The sequence below is a fragment of the Myxine glutinosa genome, chromosome 7 (assembly GCF_964187855.1).
Source record: "Myxine glutinosa chromosome 7, kmMyxGlut1.1, whole genome shotgun sequence".
NCBI lineage: Eukaryota > Metazoa > Chordata > Myxini > Myxiniformes > Myxinidae > Myxine > Myxine glutinosa.
In genome coordinates this window covers 157,895,106-157,908,272 of record NC_136267.1, presented here as the reverse complement: position 1 = coordinate 157,908,272, position 13,167 = coordinate 157,895,106, and the positions used below count along the sequence as shown (strand labels likewise).

The following is a 13,167-nucleotide window of genomic DNA, read 5'->3' as shown; positions in this document are numbered from 1 at the left end:
TGAGGTAATCCTCTGTGTGTCTGTTTCATCCTCTGTGTAATTAGTTTTAGTTTATTACTCGAGAAAGTACCCGGTGTTGCTGGGCAATGCGGAGTTGCTTCATGCGGAAATATGAAGAGGGGGAGGGGAGAGAGGAGGGGGGAAATGTAGGAAAGGGGAAATGTAGGAAAGGGGAGGGGAAGGGAAACGTGAGGGAGGGGGAGTGGAGGGGGAGGGAAGGAAGAGAAGAGAAGTTCTACTAAAACTGAAAACGAATCCCAGTTAAAATGAACTCTTGGGGTCACCTGCATTCACTGCACAACCATGTATATCTATCACCATGAGGTAAATTCGTCGAAATTTATCCTTTGATTTAATTGGATATTTTAATTACATTCTTGTAAAATTGTGCAGGCTCACTATGAATTTTGTGTGGTTGAGGGTTGGGCAGGGGCATGAGCGATTCCTTTAAGCTGCTTTTAAAGGGTTAATGGTGGTTTTAAAACTTTTCTGAGAACAAGTATAATGTGTTGAGACATATATTAAGGTATCCCGCTGTGAGACTCGATTAACGCAAGTCCTTGGTCAATCACACCCGATTATAGATGGTTACGCATAAAACGGAACTTGATCGGGTTATGAAGGGGTTGGACACGGCTGAGAAACAGACAGATGCTGGGTAAGTATCTACGCACATACACTGCATCAGCTGTTGTTACTTCCTTGTTTAAATGTAAAGGCTTTTGCTGGCCCCATATTATTAGTCTCCTACCCGTTTCACCGGAGGGGACTATAGGTTTGCTCTCCTGTCTGTCCCATCCAGTTGTCCATCCCACCTGTGGTTTTCCACTCTTTTTTTTTTTTTTTGTTAGGCGATGAATGGTACAAAATAAAAGAACAAAAGGCGCTGATGTTTCAGGCGTCTACCCTTCGTCGGTGCAAGAGTGGTTGATTTGATAATAACGATTTTGTCTTCCTGTGCTGATAACGATGATTATTCCATTATTCTCATATAGTGCGTACATCATGGATTGCGATTCGATGGGCATCAAGGAGTGATTGCTTGTAGCCTCACATTTTTAGATTGTTTCACCATTGCCAATTTGGGGATTGGTCGGATGTTTCAAACCAGCCTTTTTGGGGAGATCATTATTTTTCAGGAGATTGTCTTTCCTTGGTGAAAATTTATTAGTAGGCTTCTATGGGAAAATTTCATTAATAGGCTTCTATGGGAAAATTTCATTAATAGGCTTCTATTGGAAAAATTCATTAATAAGCTTATATGGGGAAATTCATTAATAGGCCTCTATTATGTCATGGATGACCCCATGGATTTTGTTGGGTTTGTGTATAACACATACAGGGTAAGGTCATTAGAAAAAATTAATGTCTAATTAATTCAGACATTTGAATGGAAGGGAGAATTTGACTCAGTATATGGGATTTGAATCTGGGATCTCAACATCATGATGTTGCAGCTCAAATGGGAATGCCAAACAGACGACCAAAATATTCTCTATTTGGGACACTTTGTAAAGGAGGATGTTGATTTTTTTTTTTTTTCCTTCATTTTCTGTACAAGATTGAGGCTCATGGAAGAGCGAGGAGACAGAGTATGAACTGAGAGTGGAGCACCAGTTGGACAGAATTAAGCAAGGAAATGAACAAATGGGAAAGAAAGAGATGAGGGTTGAGGTGTGTGCTAAGCTGGGTTTTTTGCCGGTTTAACCAGGAGGGGGTTACCGGAATAACACGTGCATCGTGGAGTTGGAGGGCTGAGAGAGCAGAGGGAGCTGGACCGGAAGAGAGGCAGTAAAATATAAAACTAGGGCTACTGACGAGCCTGCGATGTGAGACTAACAGACCATGTGCTTAGGCCAGGAGTGCAGAATCCACGAGAGGATTGGGATTTACTGTGGGCCGATGCCCAAGCATCAGATTAGAGAGCAGTACTCCATTAAGCTATGGAGAAATGCTTCGTAGATTGAGAATAGTTTTGATTTCTCAAGGAGAGACTTGATCTCAAGTATGATGAAGGATGCAGAGTCTGTGACTGCCATTGTGGGTCAGCTTTGCTGATTTGCCCAAGAGAGTTAATGGCTGATAGTGAGACTTAGATGTTCAAGAGACATGACCGCTCTCACACACGTTACCTCTCCTTGCACCTCACCTCCGCAGTGTGTTGCAAAGGTTGCGTGACATTGTCGCCATGAACGAGAATCTGAAGAAGAAAGAGCAAGAATTTAAAGCCTATTGCAAGGTCTGTGTTCCCATTCCAAAATGTTTTTGGTCTTTGGGTGTTTCACTACCAGTTGCCTCGGTTACACACACGACATTGTGCACCATACCTTTGCTGTTCACAATGAAACCTGGGAGAAAATAAAGTGTGGCTCCCTAAGTGTCGTATTTGCTTACCATTGACTTATTTTTCACAAATCACTAATTTAAATATATAACAGAGCCATCTGAGATCCCAGTGTTTCACAGGTAGTGTGATTCATCAATGCGTGTGCTGTCCCTCGGATTGAAGTTAAACTGGGCATCCAATCTGCCAACATTCGTTGGTGGACGTTAAAGAACCCACAGTGTCCTTCGTGAGGAGTAGACGAGCCATCACCGGCACCTTGAGCAAATTGCAAATTCCTGCCCTAACTACTGCTTGGAGAGGGATGGCAGACTACCCAGCATTACTCCTGGCCAAGAAACTGCTTCGGCAGAGCCAACGCTCTGTATCGGAGAGTATTGTACATCAGAGTGCGAGAAGTCATAATTTATAATCTTTGGTGTTGGCATTGCAGCTGTCACTACTACCATTGGCAGGTCATGATGAGGTGTGGAGATTTGCTTCTTGTTAACTTGTTGAAGCCCAAACTGGTATAATAAACAGAATCAGGAAGCACTTTCATTTATGGAGGGCCCAGACATATTGTGTTTGATGCTAATTGCTGCAAGTTTGACAATGCATTTAGCAGTTTTGTTTCCAGTTTGTCATTTTGTTGCAATGGCCATGTTATGTTTGTTAGGAGGAGATGTCGAGGCTTCAAGTTCATATTGAGGAACTGAAGACTCGTGATGAAGGCTCAAGCACTGAGGACATGGTGAGATCATACATGACAGCATATGCAGTGTGATTGTCAAAATAGGAAAGTGCTTCTATAATATATTGTGGTTATTTCCTGGTATTTCTCCGCAGGAGAGAGCCGAGATGACAGAGCAGCTGTACCAATCTGAACTTGAGAAGTTGCAGAAAATCCGCATTATTTTGGTATGTCTTTACTTTAGGTGGGTTATTTCTGTCTGAGATTGAGAAAAAAGTGCACTTTCACTTCCGCCTCTGACTACTCGGGTGTTTCAAGTTTTATGCTCAAAATAAAGACCAATTACTGCACTGTAGTTTCAAGAAGGAAGCCAGACATTAACAATACATACATACACATACATACACACACATGAACACACATGAACACACACACACACACACACACACACACACACACACACACACACATACACACACATACACACACTCACACACACACACACACACAAACACATACATACATACATACATAGTCGTGGCCAAAATTATTGGCACCCTTGCACTTTTTTCAAATAATTTGTTTTTGATTCATAACTTAATATTTCCTTTTAAATCAGAAAATAAATAGAAATGACATTGCCAAAATAATTTACACACTCGACTTAATATTTGGTGACAAAATAACTGGAGTCAAGCGCTTCCTATAGCAATGAATGGGCTTCCTACACCTCTCTCCTGGCAGTTTGGCTCACTCTTCTTGTGCAAACTGCTCCAGTTCTCCCAGATTTGAAGGATGCCTTCTCCCAACTGCTGTTTTCAGATCTCCCCACAGGTGTTCAATGGGATTTAGATCTGGACTCATTGTTGGCCACTTCAGAACAGTCCAGTGTTTTGTCTTGAACCATTCCTGGGTGCTTTTTGAAGTGTGTTTGGGTTCATTGTCCAGCTGCAAGACCCATGACCTTTGACGGAGACCAAGCTTTCTGACACTGGGTTGAACATTGCGCTCCAAAATGCCTTGGTAATCTTCTGATTTAATGATGCCATGCACACATTCAAGGCACCCAGTGCCAGAGGCAGCAGAGCAACCCCAAACATTACTGAACCTCCTCCATGTTTAAATGTAGGGAAGGTGTTCTTTTCTTTGAAGGCTTCATTTTGTTTTCTGTAAACATAGAGATGATGTGCTTTACCAAAAAGACTAATTTGGTCTCATCTGTCCACATGACATTCTCGCAGAAGGGTTTGACTTGCTCAGGTGTGTTTTGGCAAACTCCAGTCGGGCTTTCTTATGTCTTATGTTTCTTATGTCCTCTTGGGTCTCCTTTCATTGAGGTGGTGACGGATGGTGTGAAGTGAAACTGTCGTACCTTGTGTCTGAATGTCAGCTTCAATCTGTTTGGGAGTTGATTGAGGTGCTTTCTCCACCATTCGAACAATGCTTCACTGGAATCTACGATCAAGTTTTCTTTTGCGGCCACGTCCAGGGAGGTTTGCTGCAGTGCCATGGGCCTTAAACTTCCTGATAACATTGCATACGGTGGACACAGGAAGTTCAAGGTCTCTGGAGATGGGCTTGTAGCCTTGAGATTGTCCATACTTCACTAAAATCTTGTGTCTGACCTCCTCAGACAATACTCTTTTTTTTTTTTTTTCTTCCTTTCTCCATGCTCATTGTGGTACACACAGTGACACAAAACAGCAGAATGATTCCTTTTCTTTATTCAAACTGGTTGAATGAGTGATTTTTATATTGCAGGCACCTGCAACTCACCACAGGTGAGTTCAATTCCAAAGTAAAGGAGAATCACCTGCTTGAAATCTACTTATTTCTAACAACTTCTAAAAGGTGCCAATAATATTGTCTGGGCCATTTTAGGATTTCTGTGTGGAATAAGCGAAGATTTAGTAATTTTTTTCAGCTTTTTTTGTTTTGTTCCACTGCAAACCAAAGAAATACATATGTGGATACCAAAAGATTTTTTTATTTCAACAATTTGCTGGAAGAAATGGTGAATTATTTGAAAAAAGTGCAAGGGTGCCAATATTTTTATCCACGACTGTACATATACATACACATGTACATATAAACGCACCTATACAAACACACATGCATCGACATATTATGTACTTGTAAGTACTTGTAAAAGCTATTTTATATTTGAAGTTATAACCTTAACCTATAAGCAAATGCCTGGTTTTCCAACTTGGGAATGAGCAGACATACCGACTTATTCTCAGCAAGGCATGCAAATCCATCATTGAACACCAGAAAAAAAACAACTTTGATTTACAAAACATATGGCTGAGAAACAGAAAAAGAGGCAACAGTTTCCTCCAGCCAATATAAGATCCTTGAAATGCTGGGGAGGGTTGGAGGTCTGAAAGGGGAGATGGAGCTCAACTGATGAAGAGGCTGTAAAAAAAACAAATCAGACAGGCCTACTAACTTGTCTGCGATGAGAGCAACAGGTTTTGTGCTTTGGCCACATTATAGGAGATGCCGATAATATTGATCTTCATATTCCAGAGATTCTCGGAAAGACAGATTTGGTATTGGGACACCAGCCCAGTTTGACTATTAATGCTGCTGCATTGAGCTACGGAGTTTTTCTGATTGTTCAACGAATGACTTTGAACAACGGAGGACACCCAGTCTGCTGTTAGGGTTATGTGCAAGATAACATAAGATAGCCTTCGAAGCCAAATTTTTGATGTGGCTCAAGCAGAGTCTGTGGTGATGCCGTTTGAGATGAGCGCAGGGATGCAACGGACTTGATAAAGTGCCACCGTGACTTTTCGGAAGCAGACCTGTTTAAGAGTTCAGCCATAAGATTTTCAAGGTGTTTTCTGTGTGGCCTAAAGATGGACAAACACTTATTATGAACCTTAATGAGTGAGCTAAAGCCAGGTTAAGAAAGCAAGCTGTTTTGAGTACAACAGCCTCGTCACAATATTCAGTTTACCAGGGCTGAGATGATGGATCGGATCGTCATCCATTGAATAGGATGAATCGATGCATGAGTGAAAGTAGGCTTGTGTGAAAGTATCCCCTGATGGGGTCAATATCGGATGCTATGCAAATGGCAGCCCACTGCTTTTGCAATGTGCATACTATATTTCTTGCCAGTTGGCCTGTGAGCTATCATATCTTGCATCATTGAGGTTGCTCCCTCAAAAAAGCCAGATTGAGATGTGGATTTTGACAAGAACATGGTCAGAGGAGCCAATCGGGGCAGAGAAGGACCAGTAAAGGGTTAATGGAAATTACGCTTTAACCAGAAGCAGGAAGTGGAATATACCAGTGGAGGGCGGAGTTCAGACATGAAAGCGTTAACTCCCATGTGCCAACACTTGTACTGCAGACCACATTTCTCTTCTGGATCCCAGGTTCGACCAAATAAAGACAAATGTCACAACTAGGTTGAACGGAGGGGTTATTGAAACACAAAATACAGTTTGCCCTTTAGGATCACAATGATTGCACACAGGGTCCAGGTTTGCAACCTACGAAGATGGTGTTTGGATAGGCCAGTAAAGAATATGAAGCATTTGAAGGAAGCCTTGAATAGAATTGAGGCAATTCGTTTTGTAAAGTAATTATGAATGAAACAAAACTGGTTCACTCATCTGATCCACCATCGTTGTTTCATTGCGCACTTTAATTTAGACTCAACCGGCCTTGGTGATCTCCAGTCACAATCGCGAACGTAAAATGTATATTCTTCTTCTTTCATTCGCAGCACAAGGCTGTAGGTAGCATCATGAGCTGGGGATGCATCTGTGCTGCTGATGCAGTGCAGGATTTTTTAATTCGGCCAGGGTGCCGGAGATAGTTTGTCTTCTCTTTAGGGACACAGTGGGATCTTTAACATCCACGACTAATGCCAGCAGATGGGACACCTAGTTTAACGTACATCTGGGAAACAGCACACACATTGATGCCTTGCCCTGCCTACCTATATAACACTAGGATGACTGTATTATAGCTCGGCCAAAATCCAAACCCAGACTGGACAGCTTCGAGGTGAGTGTGTATATCTCTGAGGCCTAGGCTATTATGCCAGCCACAGTTGTACAATGGTCGCCCGATTGCTGTAAAAGTTCAGTGTACATTTGGTTTGGCTGAGAGCTGCAATAGGTGCATGTATACAAGTTAATCTTGACTTTACCACAGATTTGATTTGCTGTACGGTTAAGAAATTATGCAAAGTCGAATTGTTTGACATTTTTGGTTTTTTATTTTAATTGTCGGTTTTTTGTGGCTGGTGATCACTTGAGTTAGAGTAATCGGACTTTCATGATCTTAATGAGTGTGCTTTGCATTTATTTAATTATTTGCATTAACAATATGTTTGCATCAGGCTCGAAAGAACCGCGACATTGCCGTGATGCAGCGGCGTATGGATGACGTGCCAAGCCGTGCCGAGCTGACGCAGTATCAACGACGATTTCTAGAGCTTTACAACCAAGGTAATGGTGCACGTTGCCTTGACACTCTTCAAACGATATCCTTTCATGTTGTACGTTATTGTTGTGGTTGCGCGTCTTCCACGACAATAAGGATCGAAAAGGTCCTCCCTGTTCACCGTGAATTTGGCATGAATTGGTGTTTAAAAACGCACAACCTTTGTGAATCTGTGAGGAAAGATTGGCTGAGTGAGCCAGTAACCAGATCTGCCAGTGCAATGGGTTGTTTGGCCACTTCACTATGAACTATTGAGCCCGGTTCCGATGACCACACATGAGTTCTAATTAACAAGACTAGAACGGCACTCGGTAGAGCGCATACCTTCGCCTGGCCGAACAGTTTGTTTTGTATCCCAATGATAGGCAAAATGATAGATCTGGATTCGGTCCTGAACAAAAATCTAATTGGCTTGTTCTCGTCACCGAACAAACTCGTCCACCTAGTTTAGTCATAACTCGTCCACAACCTTTTTTAAATATCGTCTTATACATTGCTTTTTGCCAGATCTCTTAATGGTGAAGAATTGCTTAAAAATTTAATAATTCTCGTATCCGAATTCATATCCGGGTCTTCACCACAATCAAACCAATTCTTCCTTGTCAGACACCCAACCTTTCCACCAAGTTTCGTCCACATCCGTCCATAACTTTTTGAGATACCCTGCCATATGTCATTTTTGGCCCTATTTCCCAATGGTGAAGAATCTCTTAAGAAATTCTACTAGCCGGATCCAGATCCGGCTCTTCACCAAAATCTAATCATTTCGTCCTTGGTCACATACACTTCCTCTCTGCCAAATTTCGTCAGAATCCATCACCAACTTTTTGAGATATCTTGTTCACAGACAGACAGACAGACAAACAGGAAATATGTCGTGCATAGCACGATACTTGTGAAATCCCTAAAATAGGCTATTGGCCTATGATGACCTCAAAAATAATTGGTGGTTGAATTCAGTGACCGGATTTGCAAATCCTCTAAAAAAAAACAAGTTAATTGGATGAAAATTGAGGATTTTACAAATCAGGCCTATGTTGACCTTATGATCTATGTTGACCTCGAAAATGGTTTGTGGTTGAATTCAGTTTGCTGATATGTAAATCTTATTCAAATTTCAAGTCAATTGGATGGAAATTGAGGATTTTTGAAATATAAAGAAAAGTGGTTGACCTGTGGCCTATGTTGACCTTTTGACTTCAAATACATATTGGATTTTGTCAGACCACAAACTCTACCATTTGGTGAAGTTTCGTGAAGATCGGTTTAAAATTGTGACCAATAGGCAAGTATAAGTGAGCGGACAGACAAACAAACACACAAACCAACATACTTGCCGGAATTTTTTCCGGCAAGTAACAAAAGCACCAAAAAACACACACAAAACACACAGACACACAAACCGGAGTGATCAACATACATGTCAAATTTTTTTTATTTTGCCAAGTAATAACGCACACGACCAACCAATGTACTTGAAAAGTCTTCGATTTTTGCCATTAACAGACAGACAGGGTTGAAAACATAACCTCCAACACCTTCGGTGGCAGAGGTAAAAATGTTTAAAGAGAAGAGGAATATTGCCATGAATCGGCAATCGTAATTAGCGAATTAATAAGTAAAACCAGCATGCCCTCGGAATAACTTAGCACATCCATTCCTTGGTGACGAGACTGAGCAAGAGTGATACCTGCTGTACATACATAGCTGTACATACAGCTGCATACACCTGTATGCTGTACATACACCTGCTGTACATACATAGCTCGTGCATGCTGTATGTGTCTTGGTTTGGGACCGTCCTTGTGATGCCCTGCATGCCTCCCCAATAGCGATTGGCGCACATAAACACTTGTGCCATAAGCCGTACCGTGAACTACCGCACGCCACAAAACCACGCAGGACCGGGCAGGAATCATGGCACAGCAGGCAGGAACCACAAAGAAAATATTCCTGTGAACGAAGCGACAGGGGTGGTATCTGCTAATGTGTAATATAATTAAACTTTTCCTCTCATTTCCACTTACCTAGTCTCTGACTTTCCCTTATTTTTATCCCTACAATTTGAAGTACGACATTAAAAGTTTCCATTGGTCCGTCATGTCCCTCTTCCTGCAATATTACTTGCATGTGCAGCACACTTTGGAAGTTTGCATTTTGAACGGTGTTCCCTGCTCTTTTGCACAGTTTCTGCAACGCATAAAGAGACGAAGCAGTTCTACACACTCTACAACACCCTGGATGATAAAAAGCTTTGTCTGGATAAGGAGGTTTGTTTGGACTCATTTTACTTCCTTACTCGATGCATTGTTGGAGTTCCATTTCTTATCTTATTTGTGTCTTCCACGGATTATATATTTTTCACTCCCACCTCCTCACCCCTCCCTCCTCTCCACTCCTACTGTCCCTCTTTATCAGGTTAATCTTTTGAATTCTATTCATGACAACTTCCATCAGTGAGTACACTTCATTTGTACATGTCGTTTCTTTGAAAATTGCTGAATTGTTAAAGCCGTTAGACAAACTGGAATATTAAAAAATACAAAAAAACACCCTCTTGCTTGATAAAAAGTTAAAATACAGGTGTGAACCCTCGGGTATTTAATTATCTGTCTATAAGACCGAGAAAGGCTTGGCTAAATGGTCGAAGAAGAAATGCGGGCAAGGGGGTTAACAAGAGGAGATGCAGAAAATAGGGCAAAATGGAGAAGATTGTCATGGGGCCCGCAAGGCTAACCCCCGCTCTTGCAGGGAAAATGGCCTAAAAATGCCTGTTGTTGTTGTTGTTGTTATCCACCATTCCGTGAACACCACGTTTTGATTCGGATAATCTTTCCCATTTGAATCTTTGTGGTTTCAACAATTAATGTGACTGCTTATCTCAAGCACATGAACTCGAAAGACCTAATTGCGAGACATTCCTAAAATAGACTCAGTGTGAGTCTGCATACAAAGTCCATTACTGTGTGGTAATTGAGGGTCATAATATAGGATGTAAAGTCACATTACAGGCAGGCCAGCTTACCAAGTATAAGACAACGTTGATGTGTTATTGCACATCTGTAAACATTATGTGATGCTAAACAGGAGGTGTGGACGTGACATCAATTTTCGTGGTGTTCGGGATACTAAGCGAGCTGTAAACAATGTTCTGCAATTAAACTATTTAAAAAGCAAAACATTTGCTCCTCATTCTCGGGATACGAGGCGAGCAAACCCGTCGCTTTGCTGATGGGTTGAATCAAAAGACACGTCTGTGAATCTCAATAAGGATGTAAGATTAAAATTTTTATTTCATAATTAATTTTTTAATTGATAAGATGTGATAATTAATTCCCCCCCCCCCCCCCCACCCCCCGGCCATCCTACCCCCAAGCCCTCTTCCTCCCACAGATCTCCCGATGTCCCTGTTCTCTACTGTTGTACTTGTGTGCTTCCCTCTCTCTCCTCATCTTGTCTCCCACTCCCTTTATTGTATGTTTTGTGTGTCCTTTTGTTTTTTTGTGATTGATCTTAGCTCTTACACGAGCCTCGATGTTGTATACAAAAAGAAAAAGATGGTGAAACGCGCGAAAAATGGATCTTTTACAACACGTAGTCGATGTTTTGTTGATGTTTGTGTGCTCCGTGTACTATTATATATATTTATATTGATTCGAGAAATAATACTTCATTTCCGTTAGTTTGCTCCTCCTGCTATATCCTTTAAAGAGTTCCTGCTGTCACAAAATTATAAATGTTGCCGTTGGAACTGCTACATTAAAGCTCGAGGTCCCGTTTCTTCTTCCTCAACCCCAGAAACATGGGCTTTTAAAACAGGCAAGTTTGTTATTTAACAAACAAATTTTTGTTCTAAGAAAATCGATTATTAGCTTTCCAACGGTACCAACTTTCTTCTCCGACAGCAGGAACCATTTAGATTCTTAGAATAAAGCAAGACACACAAAAGGATGGACTGGCGGGTGGACTCTTCTCTTTTTCTTGGATACAAGATTGAGGTAAAGAGAACAAATGAACAGAACTAGTTAAAGAGAACAAAATGGAAAGGGAAAAACCAACAGTGGGGTAGAGGTGAGAGTGAGGTCAAGGGGAGGGGGAGGGGGGGGAGGACACATGGGGTGAACAAGTTTTTCAGGGCCTTTCTTTCCATGGCATCAATAAAGGCAAGGTGTGAAGCAGGGGCGCAGCCCAACAGGGAGGGTAGTATTCAAATCTACAAATAAGGCAGGATTTTCCATGGAATTAGAAAGATGAGGAACATGACTGGGTCCACGACACTGCCTTGGGGCACTCCAGCATTGACAGGGAGAAGAAAGGAGAGGATCCCATTAAGAGCTACATGCTGACTGGGAGTGGAGGAAATCAGTGGACTGGTGGCCTTGGCTGAAAAGTGGGAAGTCAAACTGCGTTCAAATATGGATTGCCCTGTGCTTGGATTCACATTACTATTCCCCAATAATACTCCCAATTAAGCCAAATTTGGCAGCAGAACATGAAAGGGTAAAGATTGGAAAACGTCTCTTGCCTTTACAAGGGTTTATTTGCCCCTGTTGGACTTAATCCGAAACGGGGGCTTATGGATTTGGTCTCGTCCGTGCGTCTCCAACCATATCTCGAAGATGTATGGACCAATTTTGTTCATAGTTAGCAAAAAGACAATACATGGCGGTATACATATTCACATTATTTTGTTTCGGAATGCGATCAAATATGGTCGACTAGCGTCCATTTTAGTTGTAAAAAAAAGCCGATGTTGAACACGTCCTCAACCATTTATCGGACATGCATTTACCGATCTTATTTAAACTTTGCACACAGATAATGAGTGATGGCTTTAATATGCACGTCATTTCTTTTCAAAAACAGATCTAAGATGGCCAACTGGTGGCTATTTTGTTACTTAAATGTGTCTCCAACAATTTCTCGGAGATGCATTGTCCGATTTTGTTCAAACTTGTCAAAAGCACAGCACCTGACAACATACACGTGCACTTCACTTTATTTTGTTATCTGATCAAAGATGGTAGACTGGCAGCCATTTTAGTTGTAAAAAAAAAACGATATTGACCACATCCTCGACCATTTCTCGGACATGCATTTACCGATCTTGCTCAAATTTGGCACACAGATAATGAATGATAGGTTACATAGGCACATCATTTTCTTTCCAGATCAAATCCAAGATTCCGGCCATTTTGTTACTTAAATGTATCTCGAGCAATTTCTCGGACATGTATGGTCCGATTTTGTTCAAACTTGGCACAAGCAGAGTACTGTACATGACGCATACATGTGCGCCTCACTTTATTTTGCGATCTCGTCAATTATCTGGATTGTGTAAGATGTATTAATATAATTCAGCAATTGTTTGATGTGCTGTTTGTAATAAGTTGATATACTGTGCATCGCCTGATTTGAGTGGGTGAGTATGCACTTGTTCATTGTAGAGCGATGGGGTCCTCCGGGAGTCGCGAGCAATACCTGAAGCAGCTGGAGCTTATTGTTGATGGAATAAAAAACAACAAAACCAAGGTGAGTTGTCTTTTGCATTGCAAAACTCTTTTTGAAAGGCCCATGCACATTTTTCCTGATGCTGTGGAAGGTTTATGAAGGAGCTCATAATTGTATATTGAGGACAGAACATTAAAATATGGTGTAACTTTTTATTTTACTGGAATGC

At 41.5% G+C, this 13,167-nt stretch overlaps 1 protein-coding gene across 7 annotated transcripts in view; it reads left to right on the top strand.

Annotated features, from left to right (window-relative positions):
* The window catches only part of CCDC93 (CCC complex scaffolding subunit CCDC93), a 107,192-nt gene that overhangs the window by 73,117 nt on the left and 20,908 nt on the right, over positions 1 to 13,167 (top strand). For all 7 annotated transcript variants that reach the window (XM_078782460.1, XM_078782459.1, XM_078782457.1 and 4 more), the window contains 8 exons: positions 585 to 658; positions 2,158 to 2,239; positions 3,003 to 3,077; positions 3,173 to 3,244; positions 7,384 to 7,492; positions 9,675 to 9,757; positions 9,906 to 9,943; positions 12,935 to 13,019. In XM_078782460.1, coding sequence (XP_078638586.1) covers positions 585 to 658; positions 2,158 to 2,239; positions 3,003 to 3,077; positions 3,173 to 3,244; positions 7,384 to 7,492; positions 9,675 to 9,757; positions 9,906 to 9,943; positions 12,935 to 13,019 — 618 coding nt within the window. The remainder of the gene's footprint in view (positions 1 to 584; positions 659 to 2,157; positions 2,240 to 3,002; positions 3,078 to 3,172; positions 3,245 to 7,383; positions 7,493 to 9,674; positions 9,758 to 9,905; positions 9,944 to 12,934; positions 13,020 to 13,167) is intronic.